The 24,687-nt window shown below is 36.4% G+C and overlaps 1 protein-coding gene across 12 annotated transcripts in view; it reads left to right on the top strand.

The window, feature by feature from the left end:
• CTNND2 (catenin delta 2) overlaps nt 1–24,687 on the top strand; it is a 632,676-nt gene that overhangs the window by 493,850 nt on the left and 114,139 nt on the right. For all 12 annotated transcript variants that reach the window (XR_010432020.1, XM_064661566.1, XM_064661477.1 and 9 more), the window contains one exon: nt 12,680–12,863. Coding sequence is in view for 11 of the 12 variants with exons in the window: in XM_064661566.1 (XP_064517636.1) it covers nt 12,680–12,863 (184 nt within the window). In the remaining variant the exon portion in view is untranslated. The remainder of the gene's footprint in view (nt 1–12,679; nt 12,864–24,687) is intronic.

Below are 24,687 nucleotides of genomic sequence, written 5' to 3'. Positions count from 1 at the left end.
ACCAGAATTACAGTATCTTGTTGCCTGTAGATCTGTAAATGAAAATAAATAAGTGTAAGCTGGACATGCCGTACTTAACTTAGCCATCTTTTCACCCCATCTCTCTGCTACTAGTTCCCACAGTAGCTTCTGTTAATAGGAAAAAATAAAAGCCTTCTATTTTAAAATAATTAAATGTTAACACTTTTCTAATAAATATAAATAGACAAGAACACAGTACAAAATTAGCACAGATCCTGCAGATGGTAGAAAGAAATGTTTTCACTTGGCAATAATGAAAATGAGTAACTGATTTCTGATTCTCTTGCCTTTCCCGAGTTAATTATGAACCCTTCCACAAAATTCTATTTTAGCATTCTTTCTATTTGCTTTGCTGTCAGGGGGAAAAAATTACATGAGAAATGTGACGTGTTAGCAAGGATAACACAAGAATCCCATGAATGCCTTGTGGAGAAGGTGAAGTCAAGCAGCTGTTGCTAGATCCTTTCCAACCCAGAGCATTCTATGATTCTGTGATTTAACTAGTCCTTGCTCCCTGTTCCATCAGCTCCATTGAATAACTGGATATCTGTCTCAGATAAAGTTATTTAAACTGCTATGCTTCTCGTTCTTGACAAACAAAATCCATCACAACTAGAAAAACAGTTTCTTCCTATGAACAATAAGCTAGCTGAATAGAAAAAAAACTCCATTTAAAGAGGGCCCTTATGACTGTTTCACCTATTTTCAAACTGTACATACCATTTTTGATTGAAAGGTAAAATTGGATAATCCACTTTTAGAAAGCACATAATGATAAAGAGCTATAGCTATAAATAATGTCAGGAGAAATTGTTTTTTCCTGTGCTAGCAGCCAGCCTCCTGCTTATTTTGGTTGACAGTAAAGTGTCAGAGATTTAACTATTGTCTACTGAAAATGTATAAATTATAAAAATTATCACATTTATTAAAAAAATGGAAAAAAGCATAAACTAACACTAAGCATATATACTATATGCAGATAGGTAGATATTGACTCTGTGTGTTTCATTCACATTTTTCTTCACTGAAACAAAAAGCATCTATTCCATGCCTGTAAAATATTATATTTTGTGCAAAATATTTCTCTCAAAGAAGCACTAGTTGTCCAGATAGCTTTGGCCCACAGTCAGGTTGGGCAGGAAAAAAATTTCATTTACTTCCCAGACTTTGGGTTCCGGTATTCATTAGTGTTGTCTTTAATTTCAGCTGTGGCCAGTTTGTGTTTTGGCTTGGTTGGTCCTCTGTTGTCACCTCATGTTATGCAACATTATTATGTAGTCATTTTACATTTCTGTTCTGGTTTTAGTAGCTGCCATATTTTTATAATTTATAACCTTATTGATAGTCTCTCAGTGTTACTGGAAGCAATTACATGTTGTCCATCTTATATCTATCTGGTTTGAGTTAACCAGTGCTGGTGAAACCTCGTTTTTGATTGCATACTGCTTATTAGTATGTGCATAAATTATTGGCAGATTAGTCAAGACTCCAGAAGGGTCCCTTTGAGCCTAGTATGTGTCTTTGCTAATCTGTGTAGTTGCAAGTTAGTGAGCCTGCAGTGATATGTAAAGCACGTTTAAGGGAGTATTCTATTTAAATGGACCTTTTGGTTTCCTTCAGTGGAAAATTTAATTTGATTTCATTTTCTTAGGTAATTCTGGCCAGTTCTTTAGAATTTTTAACTTCCTAGTACAAGAGCAATTCTCCTGTTGGGGGTTCTCAAAATCAAAATTACGGGCCTGCGGTTGTTTCCTATTTGTGATGTTATTTTCTAATTGACTTCATAAGGTATTAGACTTGTGACTTTCTGTATAGTAAATCATATATTATGGCAAAGGGTTGACTATTTAGTACTTGGGATCTTGAAGCAGTTTATCAATTTAATAATTTTCTGCAAAAGTGCCCTTGACATTAGCTTAGTTACTGGAGTGTGTAAACACAGATGTGAAATTTTATTGTGATATAAACATTCATTTAGAGGTGGCACTTATTTGTAACCCTATTGCTCTCTGGAAATTTGATTTGAAAATGAGTAAAGGCTGTTTTATCCCACTCAGAGGTGACTTTCCCACAAACTTAAGTGAAGAAGAATCAAACTCTTCCATGAGCTGCATTCTTACAGTACTTTACCTTGATGTACCTTTTCTTTGCAGGTTTATATTAGATGTTCCAGTATTGATCCTATTAAATGTCCCATTCCTTAATTGTATTCAGGTTTTGTAATGGAGCAATGCAAGTATAAGGCCACTTGGCCAGTGAAAGGCCTAATTAATTAACAGCTTTTGATATGTAATATAAAAAGATAGGAAGGAAAATAAACGTATAAAGAGGTTGCTTTTGGAACCAAAGAAAGGATTTCAGTATTAACTGAAAATTAGGTTATAAAGTTCCGTGGTTTAGGTTCAGATACGTATCCTGGCTATCACAAACTTTTCAAACAGACAACATGAAAATCCATATATGTGTTTAAATTGTCATGATGGCGTGACCATGGTAAGACTGCTGCTACAAGGTTGATGTGACTTTGGTTCAATATATGCTTACCTAAAAGAGTAAGACTGCCCAGTATCATTTGGGGCTCATAACTCTGTGTAGTTAAAGAAAATGGAGACGGGATAAATGCAGAAAGTATACAAACTGCCTTTTAAGATGCAGCTCTGTGAATTTGATTCTCCTCTGCCTCTGATATCTGATCACTATGTCCTGTCAAGTCAAGGAAATTAGAAAGGTTAAGCATGGAGATAGGTAACTGCTAGCACTGCTTTCAGAAGTGTTTGGTTTGATTTTGGCAAGAAAATATGTTCATTCATATCTTGCTTAGAGTCTCCTCTGCACATAAGCAAATTCTGTAATAACTTATAAACAAGTGTTTTGAGGAACTTACCAAACACAGAGGCAGGTGACTTACAGAGTTTAAGCTTAATTATTTTTTAAATAACAGATGTAGAATGAGATTCACATATTTCAAATCTACTTGCTTAGGCACTAATGTTTGCTTGTGTGTTTTAAATGCTTTTCATTCAAAGTGTAGATTTGAAGGGTATTAACTCTAATAAATATTTCCTACTCTGTCTCTAAATTTATGTAATTGCAAGTACAATATCCTACCACAGTCAATTTTAAAACTTGATTAAATCTTTTCACCTAATTTACTTCTAATTAGGTGTTTTAAATAAAAGTTGTTTTTAATGTTAACAACATTATTTGTGTTCTTAAAATTCCTATCTTTTTACTCTGAATCGAAACCAGTGACTCAATGAGGAATTACATATTACAGTTTCTCCAGTATTTCTTTCTTCAAGCACAAAAGCCTTCTCATTTTCCCAATGTTTCATAATAGTTTGACTCCCTCCCTTTGCTTGAGATACTTTTAAGCAAGGTATTTTTCAATCTCTGCCCTGAATTTTGTGAGCCATGAGAATTTCATATAAATTCCATCAAATCCCCTACAAATATCAGGTTGCTGTAAAAACAAAGCATTTAATCTCACAGCCGAAACTTTTCATAGGCTAGTTTATGGTTCCTTGCTGTCACATTTAAAGTCTTGTTATGGGGAAAAAAGGAAACCAAGGATTTGCTGAACTCAGAAAAACTACTTGTTACTTCTGCCTTTATAAAATTAGACTTATGCTGCACCATTATCAAAGCTAAGCAAAAGCAAAACAAATGAAGTTACCCTGGTCTGCAGAAGCAGCTGCTCAGTTTAATCAAGCTGAAAGTCCAAGTACCCCAACACAACTTCAAGCAACTGAACTTTACCAAGGTAGTACAAACCCTTTGGCCTGTTACTGGCAATGGCAGTGACAGGTTAGTGGGCTGCATGGTTGCTCTGTTTTTCCACTCCAGTCATCAGTTACTTTAAGGTTTTACAGAGAGTCTCTAAAGATTGCTATTGCATCTTCATAATTTTCAGAAAGAACTTAAAATACCTATTTGTGCTTCTCCAGACTAATAAGCTGACATTTCATTTTCAGTGGATGTGCTATAACAAGGCACAGCCATATGAAGAGGAATGCTGTTATACTTTACATTATGATTCTACAGTGTGGCAGTTTAAATTTTAGATTTTAACATCACCTACAGAAAATATCACCATCGTTTCTAGAAATGTGGAAGTGATTTCCAGACAAATTCAGGGCAGGAATTAATTAATATTTTTTTAAAGTCTTCACGTGAACCCAGTGGGGAACCACTTACAGAGACATCCAATCTTTGTAATCATTTTCCTTGTAAAACAGGAAGGTAAAACGCTGTACAGTTTACACGAGTATGTTGTTAGGAAACTAATTTCCAACTTATAGGCTATGATATCTTCAAGAAATTCCAGAGTCATTCAAAACACATCCTATTTATAGTATGTAACAACAAATCTAAAAGTAATTTAATAAATTATGTAACTTTGCTTCAGAAATGATGCTGTCTTATCAAATAACACTTAGGCAAACAATACTGACAATTCAACTGGATCGTTTTACACCAAATCTATTACAATTTACTATCTAATTATAAGACAATCTCTGCCCTGTTTCTCAATATGTTGTGACTGTTTTGGCTCTGAAAATGAGAAAACCCACTGACAGAATCTTTTGTCTTCATGGAAGGTTGTTCTCAACTTTTTCTGAATTATCAGGTTAACTACTTCACCTCCTGCTGCTCCCAGTTAAATAAGGAGAGGTTTTAAAATAGATGCATTCTCAAATCTTCTGCCCTGCTTTCTTAGCAACAGGCTGGGGCACCAATTTATCATTTAAGGTGTTACATCCAAAGAATTTTTATAGATAAAAGGGAACATGCTGTTAAACAGCAATACAACACCTTCCTGAGTTTCACAGTGCCCGTTTCCCAGAGGTAAATGGGAGAGAGACAGTCACTAGGGTGCCAAGGTCTCAGCTGGGAAAAGTGGTAAGGCCCTGCCAGGGCAGTCCCTCTCCTCTCTCTCATGAATCTGCTTGTGGATGGTTTCATCAGTTTTCCCGTCACAGCTGCTTCCTTCTCCCTGTTTCACAGGCAAGTTTCTGTTCACTTGTCCTGCATTTACCACCCTCAGTCCCAGCACAAGGGTGGTCCCTTTTTGCTCTCCTTTTTTTCTCTAAATGGGAATTAACTATTTTTCCCTTGTACAATCACTGAGATGAATCTCCTATGGAAAATTCATTCAAGTTGTCTTGATTCATGTGGCAGTGAAACTGACTTAATAATTTGCATGTTAATATGCTACATAAATGATTTTCCTTTTTTTTTTTTTTTTACTTTGGTCAAATCTTAAGTTTAAGAGGAAATATCAAACAAGGTTTTCTGGAGTGATGAATAGAGGACATCTGTTGCATCATATGGCTTGACATACCAGCCACATTGAACTTTTTCAGCAAGTCATAATCCTTTGGAAAAATTTTGATGCCCTTGCCTGAATGATGGAGTATTAAAATGCTTGCAGTTTAAAACCACTTTGTAGTTTGATATGTTTGCGATTTGCAACACAAAATACTCAAATTATATTTTGAATATAATGTATATATTCTAAATATATAAACTATATAATATAGTTTTTGTTTCAAAACAGGTCAGAATGTTTCACTTTTTTGTTTGCAAAATGAAAGTTTAAGGATATGGTGAAACATGTTCATTCTATGATCAAATTACTTTTTTCACTGTGAATACTGTTTCTTAAAAAATTTATTTATTATTTTTAGACTCAAAGGCCAACCTCCCTTTTTCTGTCCCAAATAATCCTATTTTCAATGCTGTCTTTTTCCTAGGTAACAATTTGGCTAATAAATAAGTGTTTCTTTTGTTTGTTTGTTTTCTTTTTTTAGCAGCTATACACTGAGTCTTTCATTTTGCACATAGGTGCAACTTTATAGATAGGACCGACTTTCTAATTGGTTCTTATCAAAAAGGAGTTTTGTATTTAGAGATGTAATTTAATGTTCAACTTTAAGTATAAAATTTTTATTTTCTGTATTAGGATGTGTTATCAAACATATATTTTGATTTTGGGTGCTAGAAAAAATTATTCAGTAAAATATGTGTGTAAGCACTGAAAAAAAAGTCTTTCCATTCATATATCCATCCTTGTTTGATTTCTTTGATTTCTAATAAAGTATTTAATTTGGAATGGTGTTGCTGTTAGTCATGTATTAGGATAACATTTTGTTTGAAAGCAGTTGATTTATATTTTCCTGCGTTTCTCTCACTTAAAATAAATTACTTTTGGTGTGGCTTCTGTGTTTTATAGGACCTATTTAATTTCATCAGCTAGAATGCAAGTTAGGCAGGAACCACTGATCTTTCCACAGTAACTTAAATCAATTCTTGTAGTAATTCCTCTACTGTTTACCATGAAAGCTAATAGCTGGCTAATATTCTTGTCTGACAGTTCTTCCTTTTCACAGTTATGTGTTAATTTGAAGTGTACAGCAGAAAGAGAGGAGCAACCTTAGGTCAAAAATTCAGTCCCATGCAAGGAATACAGACTTTTTTAGTTAATGCAATAGCATTTGGACAGAATTTGGTTTTAAGCAATATTAAAATTGGTCCCTCCTTTTTGTTTTAATAAAATCAGAGATGTAATTTTGGAATAAAAAGAGCAGTAATTGAGAAAGAAAGAGTTAGTTTTTCAGAGGAAATGTTTATATTCTTTATACTATATGTGGTGTATACTTCTATGTAGTCAAGATCAAGCCATGTTTGTAAAAACAAAAAAGACCCGATCACAATAATCCTTCTCCTCTGTGGAAGCTTTTGCTTTGTAAGGCTATGAATGTCTGCAAAGGAAAAAAAAGTCTTCTCACTGCGGTTTTCCTTAGTGTTCTCTAAGCTTTTGTCTGCTTATGACTTTTACTGAAAGCTGGTCTTTCTCAATGTGGACTTTTCCTACATCAGCTATATTTCTATATACAGATAGAAAACCACCTCTGCGTGTAAATAAGTGAATTACAGGAAGGTATGTATAGATATTCACTCACCAGATAAAAAAATATTTCAAGAAAATTGGTGAAAATTCCTTGTCTGTTATGCCAATTTTAAACTTATTTTCACAGTGTGCTTTTAAGGAGCTTGCCTTATGAGCTTGTGAGTTGGTCAGGTGCCAGAATTCAAATCAGCCACTTTTTGTTTCCTACAGAAAATCTGTTACCAAGCCAGTTCCTCACCTTGACGGTTGAGCTGGTTGTGAAGTCTTATTGCACTTTATATTAAGAAATGTTGTAGTTGATATCCAGCATCTCTATAGCAGAACCGCTGTAATATATCGGGAGCCCACATCTGCTGCCAGGGAGTGGATCCAGCTCTGCAGAGCAGCCCTGCAGTTACACTGGGGGCTCCAAGTGCCAAAGCTGCCAGCAAATGAGAGCTTGGGGTAGAAAATGCTTTTCCTAAGGACTCCAGCAAAAGATCCCTTGTGCTTGGCTTCTGTGCAGAGTATTTAGCACTCAGATTTCAATCTTAATTGGCATGTTCATGAGGGAGACTCCCTGTAGTATCCCTTTGCCTTCAGCGTATAAACAAAAAAGCCTGCCAATGCTCTGTTCACTCTTCCTGTGATGCAACCTCCCAGCAGTTTCAAATGGTTTTCTGCATCAGTCCATGACCGAACTATTGAATTATGATGGAAAAGAAAAACCTGGATGTGTTGGAAGACTTTTGGATTTTTATTTTTACAAAGAATATTTAATAAGCAAAACCATAATATAAATTTAAGGTTGACTTAAACATCCATTATTGAGAAGAATCAAAGTCTTATTTCTCCTAATAATATTCATTTACTTACAATTTCTTTATCATATCATTTATTTGGGCAAGTACATATTTTGCAGCACAATATAATATATGTATAGTGGCAGTGTAGCAGGGGTAATGCTTTTTTGGAAAAGATGACTTGTCCAGTTTCTTGACTTCCATTTATATTTGTAGTCTAAGTTGTTCTAAGAGGTTTGTTTATATATATAAAAGTTATAATTTGAGTTAGCATTAAATCATGCGCTAAATAATTGGTTAGACTTCCCTGATTTTGCACGTGCTCCCTTACTAGGATAATATTCTTTTACATACATATCATACATAGAAGTGTATGATCTCTGTTTTCTTAACTTTGAATGGAATAAGGGTAGCATGTGGTTTATCAGGTCTTCAGTTATATCTGACTATAGGTATACATATGTGAGTACCAGTTTGATTAAAACACTGGAAAAATGCTCTGAAGTGTTTAATCAGGATGAGTTTGAGCTACAGCATGATTCAGAGATTATGGTGTTTTGGCTAAGACTGCTCCATTAATCCATTGATCCTTTAGGGTAAGTGGTGTGGTATCTATTGTAATAGCTTAAATTAATTTATGTAAGAAGAAATGCTGTTTCTAAGCTGAAAGTATGGCTTTGTCTGCTAAACAGTAGTAACATCTCATCAGCCTGGACTGTGCTTTTAAAAGGGTTGGTCTTGTTTTCAATCTTCTGGACTTTGTCTAAGAGAAAGTTAAATAAAAACTTTCCTGGTTCTCTGTTCTCTCAGTTCCCTCTAACAGTGGCAACAAACCTAAATTGCCTTAATAGATTTTAGAATCTATGTGTAGTTTTTTTAATGAACTATATCTGTGGAGTTGTGTCTTTTAAAAAGTCAATTATAACCTTTCTTCAAAATTTATAAGCATTTTTTAAATTTGGTTGTTGTTATCTGTGAAAGGCCTTCTTAGAAAAGATGATTTACATTTAATGCGATAAATAACCTCTTGACCATAGCAGATGCATGTCCTCTGATAAGCTACTTCAGATGATGTAACTTGATGCAATAAGATCTCCATAGCAAGCATTCCTGTAAACTCCTCTAAAAGTCCTTCATCTGGTATCTGCCAGACTGGTAGTTGATACTCGGATACAAAATCCATCTTCCAGCTGGAACCAACTGAATACCTTCTGAATACCACTTTCTCCTAAGTTTTAAGCTTAAAATGAGATTGCAAGATACCTTTTCATTGTACTTCAAGTTTTTATATGTAAGGGTGAAAAACTTCAACCTGTGACTAGAGATATGTTCAGTCTGGTGTAGCTGTTTTTCTACAAGGCATCCAGTACAACCTAAGGGATCTGCAAAGGGGACAAAAAATGCCTACTCTAAGTGCCTCACAGCTTTAAAAGCAAGGAGAAAAGATACTACGAATGCAAGTGATTAAGTAAGAGATGTTCAACACTGATTTGTTCTTTATTTCATATGTCTTACAAGAGTCAGTCTGCAAATGCTAAACTGTTGAGTTGGACTAGTGAGTTGTTGGATTAACAGCTCTCTTCTAGTATACAGCAGGGTGAGTCTCACCCTTTGTCAAGAGTCACTGGTGAGTCCAGTCCCTTCCCTTCCTGGGGGCATCTGATGACATGCAGATTCTTTAGGAGGGAGTCAAGGCACCTCAGAGGTTGTTGCAGACTTGTGCTCAGAAACCCATTTCAGTCAAGGGCTTTCAGAGTGAGGTGTCAAATGTCTCAGTAACCAGCTTCTTACTGTAGTCTGAAAGGGTATGTTGTCTGCATGCTTGAAAAATATATTCATAGTCATGTGGTGAACAGGTAGTTCCATAATGTGAAGTGCCTTAGGTAAAAGATTTATTTTATTGTCACTCTCTCTTGCAAAGTCAAGGCAATGGATCATCTTCTCAGACCCCACATAAATCTAGCTCCAGGTCATCCTCAGCCAAAACAATGGGAAGTGAATTGCCAGTGCCCTTTCATAACTGCAAATCCTTAATTAAGGAAGGTTACAATGAGGCATGTAGAACGCCAGCCTCAGCAAGTAGCAGACTTACTGCTTCTGAGAATAAATTTTAACTTGTCAGAAGAAAATTGGTGGGTTTTTTCATTTGTGTGGTTGGCAGTATTCAGTCTTAAAGTTATATAAAATTCATTGTTCTAGGGTGGAAGAAGATTATCTCACACCTTAAAACTATGAAGAGCAAAAACTTTGAAGATGGCACCAGGCTTACTGGGCAGTGCCATTTTGCTTGATTCTGCCTTGATTTCAAATCATTTTAGGGGAAGGTAGAATAGCTATTTTAGCCTGGTGATCCTATCAGACTCTTACTCTGAAGGTTTAATTTCCGGTTTGTGAAACCAGAGAGAAAGAGGGCTTGGAGAATATTTCTAGGCATCTCAACTATTCCTCAGTTTCAACTTACTATGGTGTTTATGTGAGTTGTCTTTTAATTAGCAAGAACCTGAAGTGAATAGAAAATAGTGTAGACATATACATTTTGAGCATTTTACTAAATAAGTCTCTTGTGTTTGCTTCTTTTATGTTCTTTTCTGCTTTTCCAGTTCATGACTAGTTCTTGAAGCCCAAAGTACTGATTTTTTGCCATCAAAGCACTCTGCTGCTTCACTTTCAAAATAGGACTTCTTCACAAAGATGCAGCATATTGTCTTACATAAGAACTAAGTTAAACCCAAAAAAGGGGAAAGATTTGCATTCTGATTCTCTGCTTTTATAGCATGCATATCATTTACATCTGTCTAGATAAATGTAAAAAAAAAAGGCAACTACATTGTTGTTTTTACTAATTAAAACCAGCAAAAAGCTAGGTATGGTCTCTTCTCCCAGGCAACCAACAATAGGACAAGGGGACATGGGCTCAAGCTCTGCCAGGGGAGGTTTAGGTTAGATGTTAGGAAGAAATTCTTTACAGAGAGGGTTATCAGGCATTGGAACGGCCTACCCAGAGAGGTGGTGGATTCACCATCCCTGGAGGTTTTTAAAGAGAGATTGGACGTGGCCCTTAGTACCATGATATAGTAATTGGAGTTGGATCAGGGGTTGGACTTGATGATCTTGGAGGTCTTTTCCAACCCAGTCTATTCTATGATTCTATGATTCTATTCAAGAATAGTAGATGTGCCAATAAAGCTTGCCAAGAACAGGTCATGAAAAGTGAGTATAAATATGTTTATGAAGGTCCTTTAAATATGGAATTCCTTTTCATAAAAACATTCAGAACAAAATTTAAAGATGGCTCTTTTCTTTAAAAAGTAGCATTTTTTAAATGAAAATAAGAACAGTATTCTTATTTCTGCTTTTTTTTTTTTTTTTTTTGGTCTGTAGGTAAAGTCTCTCTGCCTCATGCAGATTATTTTAATGTGTTTTTTTATTAGTATGCGGATCAAAATTTTTCCATTAAACTGTGTAATCATCTTTGCAGACAGTTCCATATAAAATAATTTAAACGTAAAATTGTATAACTGCAGTTTATTTTAAAGGGAAAGCCAAAAATGTAGGTTGATTCCTGTTAATTACACTGCTCTGTCTAACCACAGAATGCTAAAGAAAGCCTTGAGCAAGTGGTGTTCTTGCTGCCTATATTTATAAATGTCTGTCCTAAGGTCTTCCTTCAGCATTTTCTGCTCCCTACCACTCACTTAGACTTTTTTTATAGCCTTCATACTTGTAACCACCTATATACAGTGATTATAATAATTTTTCTCTTTTGGTTGAAGACTTGATGGACATAAAGTCAAAACTCATTTTTGCCACTGGAGGCCAGGTATGGGGCCAAGCTTCTGTCCTTTTGGAAGGAGACTAGGGAGGAGTAGGTTTGGATTCTAGAGAAGAGGACAAATGTTGGCAAGGGGAAGGTGATGAAGAGTCAGGCTTGCTCTTCCAGCTGCTCCTGGGAGGATGCTGGCCTAAAATAAAGGCCACTCATTCTTCATAACCACATATTGCACTCCAGCTTCCCCAAGAACTAGTAGCTGCCCAGCAGCAGCAAGCTCTTGACACAGCACAAAAATCAAATATGCTTTCCCAGCAAGTACACAAATATATACAAGGGAATGGAAAGCAGGGTGTCTTTTGCTCCCAACAATTTCTTGCCTGCTTCTGTGTCACACATCAGCAGTGACCTTGATCTTTGCAGCCGTGCTCAGAAAGCTTTGGCTCTTGATTTCTATTCCTTTTCTTTGGCACATTATGAATTGAAGGAGAAGGGGGTTTGGGTTTTTTTTGAACTTCAGTAAATCTCCTTGTGCATTACACCATTAAGCTTGTTTCTATATAAAAACAATAATTGTCTGTACATTTGTATAGTAAAATATTTACAAAATGAAAAATTACTTGTTGAAGGTTTGGATAATACCATACTGCTGTATCAGGTTGTGAGGAAAGTCTTTTTGCTTATAGTACCAACTAGCCTAGACAGTTACTTGCATTACATTGAAGATCACAGGGTGATTTTGTTCTCTCAATATGTATCTATGAACAGTGGAAGTTTTAGTATAAATCAGAACCTGTTTTCTGCTATTTGTTTTTATTAATTTTACTTACAAAGAAGATATCTGAAGACCAAGCCCTAAAAAGTTCCTTGTAATACTCCTTCATTTCATGTGTGCTTCACAGCCTGTGTAGGCCTAGATCATAACCAGCTGCTCAGTTTTTAGGCTTAGCTCTGAGAAATTTCCAAGGTTGCTGTGACTACATGTTGTGTATTCGAAGCTGTATTCCCACTGCAAAAGTGTGCAGGTATCAGTCAGCCCTATTTACATATAGTCTGGTTTATTCTTGACAGAAACAGCTTAATTAAGCACACCAATGCTGTGAAATATATTGTTATGGTTTGGGTCTTTTAAAACAAAAACTATTTAAACTTTTTTTTTTAATGTTAATTATTAGTACTTTTAATTCTTTGTAGGAGTTCTCTGGAATCTATCCTCCTGTGATGCACTGAAAATGCCAATCATCCAGGATGCCCTCGCAGTGTTGACCAATGCAGTGATCATCCCTCACTCTGGATGGGAAAACTCTCCGCTCCAGGATGATCATAAAATACAACTCCATTCATCCCAGGTGCTGCGCAATGCCACAGGGTGCCTAAGGTGAGTACTGCAAAACATCTGCTTTACCTTGCTTTGGTTTGAATTGATATTTCTCATTCTTAGGCATCTGTAAAGTCAATGATTGGTGTGTATGTCAGCAAAGTTGATGACTTTCAGTGATGTAAACTTAAAGTTAGAAATAAATTAAAAAAGAAGATGCAGGACATTCAAAAACAATCTCTAGAAAGGCTGCTGGGGGTTTTCTATTTTTCTTTTCTTAGCTGCTTTCATCCAAGCTTGTATATTACATATGTTTTCTTCCTTGTAGATTTGTCCTGTTTCCCCAATTGCTTAAGTGAAGTCAATATGTTCTCGCTATTATGCCCAATTTAATCAGCACAAAAAGTGAAGGTCATAAAGATGCTCACAAAAAGTAAGGTCATAAAGTTCCAGATGCCATTGCTGGAGTTATGATAAATATACAAAGTAGATTTTTTTCTACTCTGTGAAGATGAGAAATTAATTTCAATAAGAGACCAACCAATTTAACAATGTACAACTAGAAGACTTAAATATGCACTTATATAAATATGTGCAATTTGATCTGTCCATTCCTAAAAGTCCTGTAGATGTGAGAATAAAAATATGATGAGTAAGAAGAGTTTCAGTTCTGACAAAATCTTACTAAAAGATTGAGTCATAGCACTTTCTGAATTCCAATGCATATCATTTTCTAGAAACATTTTAGGATATTAAGCAAGTTCTTTCAAGTGTTGATTTTTTTTCTCCAGGTATATTGGAGAAAATAATCTGTAGTCCATCTCAGAGACACATAAATTGATTAGTTAATATTTTTACATGCATCACAGGAAATAACACAGTGAATAGTCTGTATCAGTAATACAATCTGTTGTAAGCTGCAGCCAAAGCATACATCATCCATTGAAGAGTTAAATAAAAAAAAATAAATTGATAGGAGGCAAAGTGAAATAGCAGTATTTTTTACATATCTGTAGCAAGCACCTTTTTGTCTTTGTGGCCTTTCATCAAACAAAATTTCTCCCTTTCCAAAGTAGTATTTGAAAAGTTTAAGGGAAAAAGTATTAAATATTATTTATATGTAATCAGAAGAGAATGAAAGATAGAAGGTAATAACTTATATACTGCAAATATACTTGTATTGGACAATGCAAATGTGATTATGTGAGTACCAGCTATCTTGAGGTATATGACTGAAGCCAGGTATTAGTATCTGAGTTGTATTGACTTTGAAATGAGTATTGCATTCAAATCACTAGAAAAAAAAGTTGTTCAAATCGCTGTGACAGAAGTTATTACACAAAGACCTGTACCACATTATACGTCTCACATTTCCAATGTATCTCAGTTAAAGAGCTGCCTCTGAAAAGAAGCATCTGTTATAAATTTGGGGCTTCACAGTACCCCTTCTCTGACCGAGCATGTCTGGTGTTGATCTCCCCACACCGTAAGCTCCATCTTCCTGTTATTTTTCCCAACTGCTTCTCAGGGACTGATGCTCATCCCCGATCTTGCAAATCTCAGTTCTTCCTACCTCATAGCTGATGGATTCATTTGCACACTGGTCTTGAAATCTTTCTTCTTTCTTTTTTTTTTTTTTTTCTTGTGAGTGTATGTGCACGCCCATTTGCAAACTGATGTGAGCTTACTGTAGCCTGCATTCTGGGTCAGCCTGCGGACTTGGGGCCACATGAGAAGGGTACGTTGCCTAATCTAATACACACTGCTTTGCAGCAAGGCTTACTACCAAGTGCTTGATGGTATGCTGTCATAGCAGAATGGCTTCTGGTCAGCTCCTGCGAAATAAGCTCATATCTGCCTGCAAAAGACTGTGCATATTATAACTCTTGAGTCTTTCCCAGGTAGCTGTAGCAGCAGCAAAAATGCTGTCCTGAGCAGGTGGGTCTTCCTTCTAAAACCAGACCCTTCAATCATAGTATGGCTTTTTAATATCTTTCTAATATCAAACCCTCCCTATTTCCCAAAGGCACCTTTATGTCCTCCTAATGGCTTCAGATATTTATTTGGCCTCCATCCATCTTCTTAAGTTAGTTTCATCCCACTGAGTCTGTATGGATGCTCTTTGGCAGAGCCAGAACATTTGGAGAGGGTTGAAACTTACTACTGCTTCACAACAGTGGGGACTTTCTTGTTTACCTTTCCCCAGTCTCTGTTGAAGATAAGCAAAATGTCAAGTTTGAGTTTTTACAGGAAAGAAAAGTGGAAACTGACCTCTAAGATAGTAACTGGATTCTTATGTTAAATTCATGTAATATAATGGGACTGTAAGCTGGTGGAAACAGTGAATGACAGAAAAAAGTATCATAAAGTTCTGTGGAGATGATTGGAGTCTTGCATGTTCTGTTCTGGTAGTACTTTAGTGTACTTTAGCTAGCATTCCTTAAATAGCCACCACCCTCAATAAATTGAACAGCTCTCACAGTTTCCACTTGGGACTAGTTACAAGTTTCGCATTTCCATTTAAAGATCTCACTTGACAAGGGAAGTAAATCAAGAAGATGTAATGTGGTTGCTGGCTCAGATAGTGCTGTGTTTATCTGGTAAATGGGAAATTCATTGTCATCTTCCACAGAAGAATTTTTTCTAAGACTCTGGTTTTTTTGTCCTCTGTTGTTTTTCTGCTTTTGCTAGAGCTCATTTTTGAGGGGACACAGTTAAAATTCAGTTGCATCAGGTTTATCAGTGACAGTATCAGAGGAAGAGTAGTGGTATTCAGCATGCTTGACAAATGCTTCTGAATATGTAATGTTAACAGACTTTAGAGACATCAGGTTGTACTACATAGGTTTAATACTAGTAAATATGCCAGGAGGATTTGGGTTTGGATTTTAATCAGTCTTCTGTGACTTTGATTGTCTGTGTATTCACTGCTGAAAACTTTAAATAGTATCCGAGAGGTGCTGTAATATAATCTGTCCCATATACAATGCTAATAAGTAGTTTGCAATGGCCGTTTTACAGGAATAGTGAGATCTTTGTTTTGTGGCTTTTTCACTGCACGCTATTATTCCTTCTGCTGATCTTCGCATTTCTCCATTTCTTGATGAGAACTTCTTATGTTTTTTCAATTAAAAAGTTGGTTATTAACTACAATTTTTAGTATTCCTGTCTGCTTATTCATTATCTTTCTTAACCAGTTACAGACTATAACTAATCTATAACTCAGGTCACCCAGTAATCCAACTGAAATCATTATGAGATCATACGAAAAACAGGAGCAACAACAGACTCTCTTTTCCTTTTATTTTATCTGTTCCTTAAAGATGTTATTTAAAAACTGCACTTTGCATACTTTTCTGATTTGAAAAAGGAAAATAGTTTTAATACAATATTGTATGAATTAATTTTACATAGCTTGAATGCTTTGAAATTGTTTTGATAATTCAGAGATCTAAATACAGCATTATACCTATCATTTATAAATTTAAATATCCGTCTTTCATAAATTGCCAGACCTCAGTGTGACATGTGCTTTTGAAGTAAGCACCCAATTTACTTGCCTCCCCACTGTGATTCTAGTACCTTACCTCATTAAGCTCTGGTAAAGTTTGACTTCTTTTTTTTTCCTTTTGGATTTCAGCTGTGACTGCGTTATTTGTGCTCGGGAAATACCATATCTTTGGTTTATAGTTTCTGATTTACTTAAACTTTTTAGGGATAGTCAGGTGAAAACTGAATTTGGAATCTCAGTTGTTTATGGGGGGTTACAATCTCTAATCAGAAATTTAAAAATCAACAGGAGACACATTGCATAATGTTGTCTTAACCTGAAACTTCAAGCTTAGTTATCATAAAGCTATAGTTCCCTGTCCAGAGACTTAACTGAAAAAAGTCCCAGGCAAAAATATTTTCAAGAGTTTTTGTCGTGATGTACAATCTGGAGGAACCTTGTTTTTCTCTGAATTTAAGATCAATTTGTTAACAGAATATTATCTGAGGACTTTAAAGAATTTTAAGACTTTACTGGTTTAAAATTCTAATCTGGGTTTAGATGCAAAAAACTATGTTAGCTGTGAAGCCTTAATATCAAATGTTTTTAACTGTTTTGTTTGTGAATGATCTATTTCACAAACATTTACAGCTAATGCATTTTTGTCACCATCCTATTTCTCCTCCAGTTCTCTTCTAAGCATCCAAAGTCTATCGATTCCTATTCTTAGGACCCTCTGTAATCTGTTGTGAATAGAACATTCTGCTGCATACTGACAAAATGAGACGTGGGGGCAGCTTAAAATAAATAGCACAGACTGTATTATTTATCATCTGTTTAGTTTCTAAAGAAACATACATGAAGACACATATGTATATGTGAAACATGTTTCTGAAAAGACTAAACTGATACATGTATGTATGTGCACGTGTATATGCGTGTTTATGTGTATATGCATTCACATATAGAAGGGCTGATTATGGGAGCTGCAATACCTTTCTGTCTTTACTGACTGGTGCAAGCTCTGAATATTTTCTGTTGAGTATAAATGGAGCTGGTTTTGTTCAGTAGGTCCAGGAGCTTTGCTGCTGATTTTATGATTCTCCTCCTATTAACAAAACAGTCACATTTTGTCCATCCCTGTGGATTCTGTGGTGGATATAGAGATGCTGGACTTACCAACCCATCTTAGTACTTCCTATGCTTTTCTAGAGCCCAGCAGCTCTTCTCAGGCTGACCTTGCCATTTTGTCCAAAGCCCATGCTTTCTGTCAGAATCCAAAGTTAGGACAAAACTCAAATTAATTGTGTATTTCCACTGGCAACCTACTCAAGGGAGGGACATTTGCTAAAAGCAGTTCCAGCAAACTAGAGACATGGGAGAGAGAAAACTACCTAGAGAGATACTGGGACAGGTTTATCTACTTCCAAATCCAAACTTGAAATTTTTCTTCCTCTTAACCTCTTCAAATCCAGTCTTATCCTACAAAAAGGAGTAATCACTACTGTTCTTGTCTTTTTAATACATTTTGAGCTATTAAAATTACAAAGCTGCTATAATTAACATCCAAGAACAATCAGATCTGAAGATTTGATGGCAAGTATCTAGCTTCTTTATGTGAAGGTAATGTGATGAAACACATTGTATTTTGCATAATCTACCAAGTGGCACACCATTAATAAGTTAAACACCATTTGACCATAACTACAATGTTGAATCAAGTTAGAGAGTTCCTAAGCTTCAGGGTTATACTGCGATACTGGTATGTCCATTGTGGAAAAGCACATATGCTCCTGAGGGCTCTCCTCATCTTGGGAATTTCTCTGGGACCTGGAGTTGAAAGTCAGTGCAGAGGAAGGCCTTGTCAAGAAACCAAAGAAAAGCTTAGCTTTAGTGTCTTGATTTTTGTGACATTCAATCCCTTTTCACTAAAACTAAAATTCTTACTAAAATTGTATCATTTTTGCACCTGGGTCCCAGCAATTACAAGCTGTGGAGAACACAGAGGGGCTAGTGTCAACATTCCATTATTTTGAAGAAACCAAGAAGGGTCCCTGACATGTACTGTAGAAATAACTACCAGGTAATTTCCAATTTAATGTAAATGAAGGTATCTTGATCACAATTTCTACATTTTATCTTTCCAGGTAAAAGCTGAATGGCATATTGCTTACTTTTAAATGTATTTGCTCAGAAGTTCTCTGTTACTTGTAGATGATGAATTTAGAAAAAAACTTTCTAGTAAGGTTGATAGTGCCTCCCATAGTATTTTATAGGAACATACTTCACAGGAGGCAAAATGAGCTGAACGGATGTTTCTTGTCTTTTAAAACAATATAGAAAGGAGTAAACTCTAAGTTGCATTTGCCTAATGGCAGGCATTTTAAGCAGTGAATCAAAGATTCACAGAATGTTTTGGGTTGTAAGGCACCCTAAAGATTATCTAGCTCCAACACTCCTGCAGGGACACTTTCCTTTGACCTTTGACCAGGTTGCTCAAAGCCCCACCCAACCTGGTCTTGAACGCTTCCAGGGATGGGGCATCCACTGCTTCTCTAGGCAACCTGTTCCAGTGCCTCACCATGCTCACAATAAAGAATTTCCTCCTAACATCTAGTCTAAATCTCCCCTTTCTTGTTTTCCCCCTTGTCCTATTGCTATCAGCCCATGTAAAAATCAATCTCCATATTTTTATAAACCCCTCTTTAGTTGCTGAAAGGCCACAATGAGGCCTCCCTGTAGCCTTTTCTTCTCCAGGCTGAACAGACACAGCTCTCGCAGCCTGTTCACATAGGAGAAATGCTCCAGTCCTCTGAATGAGTAGATGTCAATACAAGACCCTAGTTTTTAGAAGCTCTTGAGTATTTCTAGACCATCACTGACTTACCAGGTCTGAAAATCATTTGTAGTTTTGATGATGTTGATAATGAGTTTGAATGTCGTATTGCAGGCCCCCCAGTTCAAAAACTTTCAGACAAGCTGCTTTCACGGGCATGAACTATGCAAGATGTATTTCTAAAAAGGCCAGAGATTTCCACTAGCTCATGTAAATATTCACAGCCATATTCCTAGTCTTCCAGCCACAAACCAAAATGGTAAAAATCACAGGGAATGAAGAGTCAGTCTGCTATGGAATGTGTATTTCACCTTTTCAAGAAGCTGAAAAGTCCAGTCCTGAAAAAAAGTCACAAACCAGTCTGAGAGGCCACAAAGATTGCATCCCAGTTAAGCCTGAAGTTTCGAAGGCTAATTTCTGCAAGATATTAAAGAGATTGTTCCTTCTGGAATGCTACAGTTGTTCAGAAATATAGCTGAAATAAAAGTCTAGTGTTAAGACACAGGGGGAGAAAGATATTTTAGTATGAATAGATCATGTCCTCTGATTACTGCTGTAATATTTTTATTCAGAAAATACTCAAGGGAAAAGTACCAACAGAATTAAATGTGTAGCTGTGTCAGACACTTAAACACCCCACTTTTTCTTCACAGTGTAGTTACTCCTACTTTGCATATTCATGAACAAATTTATAAAGTTTATACAAGGTCATACTGTATTAATTATAGCTGTGGCATTCAAATAGCACTCTGAATCTTAATCCTTTTTCAGCATTCCTGGTAAAAGCATTATTTTAACATACCAAACTGATGCTACAAATTTCACATTGCTCTGGAAGTTCATTCTGGGCTCAAGCTGATTAAGATCTTAAATTTTGTTTCTAAAATAATGTTATGGAATGCTCCTTGTATTCTTTTTCTGGTCGGAAAAATAGTATAGCATGCCTCCAGACACTTTTCTCTTTCCTGTACTTAAAAAAATACAATAAACTTTGGTGGTTACTTCATTTTATCTGAGATGCTGAGCTACTCTGCGAAAATCTGCCCTCAAATGCAGAACAAACTCCCAATGTATTGATTTTGCACGGAGATAGACAAAAAGTGATCTGTCAACATCCGACTTCAAAGTACTATTTGTCTGATCCCTGGGCAAACAAGGAAACTCATTCATGTGTCAGTGAGACTTCATGTTTGGATACAAATTGGAAATACTGGACCTATATGTCAGAGTGTGCTAACTTAGGACCTAGCTGAAATTTAGTTCCTATTCTTCAATTAGCATCTCTTATTCTCGTAACATGAATGTACATGTGTTTTTTTAAGGAAAAAACACCAACAACTGGTGTCATACACACATTTATGAAAAGAATGAATGTGCCTCAGTACCTTTTCTTGCATCTTATGATATTCTTAGGCTCAGCAACAATGACAAAATTATCAAGTGCCACCTCCAAGGCTGAATGGTCCTAGCCTTCGATGTGGAGTGTGTTAAATATCTCAAGTACATTTTGAATGACTGATTATTTTTCCAGCTTTTGGTAATTTTAATTCTTCTCAGGTTGCATGCCTGCTGGTTAGCTGGTGCCTAATGTGAAAATTAAATGTCCACTCATATTTGCATAGTTAGGTAGTGTTAATTTACATTTCCTTCTGTCAGAGGTTTAAGCTGTGTGGAATGCTTGGAAGAAAGTGAAATTGAACTGTGAAAAGGCTTAGACTTTGTGGGGTTTATTTAATTTCAGAACAGTTTTCATTTGTGGGGTAACAAGTGTTACCGTGGCAGACACTGTAATAAAGTATGATCTGAATCTTGGTGTGCTGTTGACTAGATTTGAGCTGACTCCAAGCCCAGCTGACAATAACGGGTCTGCTTCTTGTGCAGAGCTGAATATCACAGTGGCACAGCTGTTTTCTTCTTGACAAGAGTCCCCTAAGCCAGTGTGGCACCACATGTATTTTAGAGCATGCCCATGCATTCACTGCATGAGAAGTTGAAGAGATGGAACCAGTTCTGTCTAGCCCCCCCTGCTACCAAAACCCAGCCACAGAAACTCACTACACTAAATTTCTCCTCTTAAAACTGTTTGGATTACTAGGCAATATGAAAGAGGGACATGTAAAAACCTAGTTCTGCATGGAGAAGGAAAGACTGGGTGTACTTCTGCAGCTTTCCCTCTTTATTTTATGATATGTGGCTTAAAATCTGAAGATACTTTGCTTAGGAGTGAGAAGGTCATTTGGTCTCTTTGCTCAGTCTGAGGATTTACTGTAGAGAGGTGTATTTGAGGTACTCTGAGCTTGCTTCATCCTTCTGGATAAGCCAGCCAGCATCGTGGAGTAAGCATTTTATCACCTCCTTTCATTATGTTGTGGGCACGTGAACTGTTTCACTTCAGGCGCAAGAGTAATTAATGCCAACAACTCAAGCTGAGCCAGTGCTCAAGTCTTTTCCCGCAAGAAGGCTTTGACGGCATTCCACATGTCTACAAGTTGGTGAGCTACTGACAGCTGGTGAGAAATGTTCTCCCATAATAACTGTAGCACTGAAGCCCTAAGGCCTGCAGTCCCTACTAACCACACTTACAAGCTTTGCTACTTTTATCTGTTTTGGAAATATTTTCCCAGGAACCCTTCTGGTGAAATAAGTAAATAAATAAAAATACAGCTCCTGAGGGGTGTGATAAAATAGGCTGCGAACTGCCAGGCCTGCTTAGTTTGCAGTCCACTCAGAATGTCTGAACTGAAGACCAAAAAGCAGAAGCTCATTTCTAAATGTCGTCTTTTGTGAAACTTTGCCCAGCAAATGTTGAGATGGCATTCTTATTGTCACTGCACATCTCCATACAGGAGTTTTAGCATTTTGTAAGTTGTTTTTGTTTTTATCAGAGAGGACAATATAGTAAGAACACATTGATAAAGAAAGATGAAGACCATTACTTGCAATAAAATTGATTTCCCACTTTCTGAGGGGATTAGCAAAGTGGACAGTTAATTTGGGGATAAATTGAGGCTTCTTAAAGACTGAAATAAAAAGCAGGTGATGTCCTTCACTAATTCAGTTCAATTTCATCATTTTTATCCAATTTGAATACTTCTGTGAACATGATACAAACTAACACTCACACACATGGAGTGAGCAGGTTCTAAGCTCAGGCAAGGTATAAGATGATGCTGATTTCCAGCTACTGCTCATTGATACACACACAGCCTTGTGGACAGTGCCTCAGAAAGGCAACATCAGCACAGGAGGAGAAAATTTTCATATCTTCTGCCAGAAAAGTCTGTGCTAAGTTTCTGTCTAATATGGTAAGCAAGGTGGAAGACTTCTCTCTTTAAAAATGAGTTAAAGATACTAGAGGTTTGTAGATTTTAGCGGTTTTTTTCCTACTGCCTTCCCTAAATTAGCTTCATGTTGTATTTTCAAGTTCTTTATTACTGTTGGGAAAGTTTTTTTGGGAAAGAAAAAACATGTTATTTTTAGCAAAAAGTAAAAAATCCAGTATTTTAACTGCCTAAGCATGTACTATGAAAATATTTAATATCTGCCTTATAGATGTCCTTTTACAAGAGCTTGTAGTGACAGGGAAAGGCGGAATGGCTTCAAACTGAAAGAGAGTAGGTTTAGATTAGATATTAGGAATAAATTCTTTACTGTGAGCACGATGAGGCACTGGAACAGGTTGCCCAGAGAAGCTGTGGATGCCCCATCCCTGGAAGTGCTCAAGGCTGGGTTGGATGGGACTCTGAGCAACTTGATCAAGTGGAAGGGGTCCCTACCCACAGCAGGGGGGTTAGAACTAGATGATCTTTAAAGTCCCTTCCAACCCAAAGCATTCGATGATTCTATGATAGTATTTTTAGCTAGGATTGCACACTACAGGCAGACTATTTCAGTGACAAAGTACTTCTGAAGTATTTGTCCTAGTGTAGCTTTTTTACTTTCACAGCTCATTTCTTTTTGTCAGGTAGTCATTTATTATAGTTAGTTGGTTACAGCTTCAGCATTTTCTCTTGAAGGACAGTAGCATTGTGAAATTCCTTTTGCTCTTCCCCTGCTGTCATTCATCCATCTTTATATCTGATTTAATGTGTGTAAAAGAACAATATTTGGAAAGTGTTTCAGAAGAGATAGTCATGAAAGGGCGCAATCTAAGTATTATGTATGTACAAATGTGAATTTGGGGTTTTATTTTTAATCCCCTAATTAAGTAAAAATACCTGATACAATAGATAATAAAAATATTTATTTACAAAACAAATTATTTAATTCCCTAGGTTCACTTTATATAATTTATTTGTGTTGAGGAAGTTTTTCAGTAGACTGGTCAAATTGATTGACTTTGATTTTGATACCTGCTGACTTTGGTAGCCAGACTTCACTCGAAGGAGCGTCTTCTAATTCATGCAAATATGAGAAAATGTGCAACATTGTTTGCACTTTTGGTAGTTACTTAGGATTAGCTGCTGGTGCTAACAGTCTGGTTGCTCTCCAGGCTGCTCAGATGAGCACTTGGAGTCAGTGAGTAGCGAGATCTAAAGCTACCTGGCCTTGGGCACAGCTTGTGACCTCAGAAGTGTTGAACTTCTGTAATGCCACAGAAACAAGGGAGATCTCATTTTTAGGTAAGAAACACAGTGGGATGTCATCCTTTTTATAGCCCATGTGATAAAGGGAGCACAGCGGAGTGCCATGGCTCTGTTTACATTTACCTACAGTATCATCAAGAGGCAGAAACAAATATTTGTGAGTTTATATGAACATTTGCTGTTCACAAGAGAAGGATCAACTGGGACAAATTTAAGAGAAGAACCAACTGGGACAAATTCAAGAAGGAGGGTGCAGCTTTGTTAATTTAATATCAAGGACAGTGAGGTAGCTAGGATGATGTCTTCTGTACTAGACATGAATCTGTTTTGAAAACAGTGTAGTCCTCCTTAGCCCACTCTCAGTGTCACCCTTCCCTGTCACTAGGTTGTGGAGGTTACTGAGGACAACTGGTCCACACACAAGACATAAGATCCACCAGCAAAATCAGCAGAAGCCTGGCTTCCACTGAGATCACCAGCTCTGAAATGGGGAAGAGGGAAATTCACATGAACAATGCAATTTTCTGAACTGAAATTTCATACAATTTGCAGCAATGACATGGGAATTTTTAATTGTTTTTACAACAACAATGTATTTGCTTTCTTTGTTTCCTTCGCCTTTGAGAGGACTGTTAGTTTTGATTTTGCCTTCAATTAGATTATAGAAAAGGGAACTAATAGAGTATTTGGGCACTGAATTAATTACAGATTTCCCAGTTTGGTTTTTTTTTTTTTTTTTTATTGAGTATTTTTTTAATAAAGAGAACAGGGGTACCCAAAGTTAAATAGGCAGCATTTCCACCTTGGAGGCATTCAGGGAAGTAATCTCCTTCCTTTGATTATAAAAGCAATTTATGACTTATTTTAGGTGTCTTATTTGACTAGACACCTGAATGAAGTGCTGCTTGTTCAGAGGCATACTACTGCTTTATGTCACGTTTGTGTATGCATGGATGATCTGTAAATTATCAG

The sequence above is a fragment of the Pseudopipra pipra genome, chromosome 1 (assembly GCF_036250125.1).
Source record: "Pseudopipra pipra isolate bDixPip1 chromosome 1, bDixPip1.hap1, whole genome shotgun sequence".
Taxonomy (NCBI): domain Eukaryota; kingdom Metazoa; phylum Chordata; class Aves; order Passeriformes; family Pipridae; genus Pseudopipra; species Pseudopipra pipra.
Note: the sequence above shows the minus strand (reverse complement) of the source record. Positions and strands in the feature narration are given on the sequence as shown.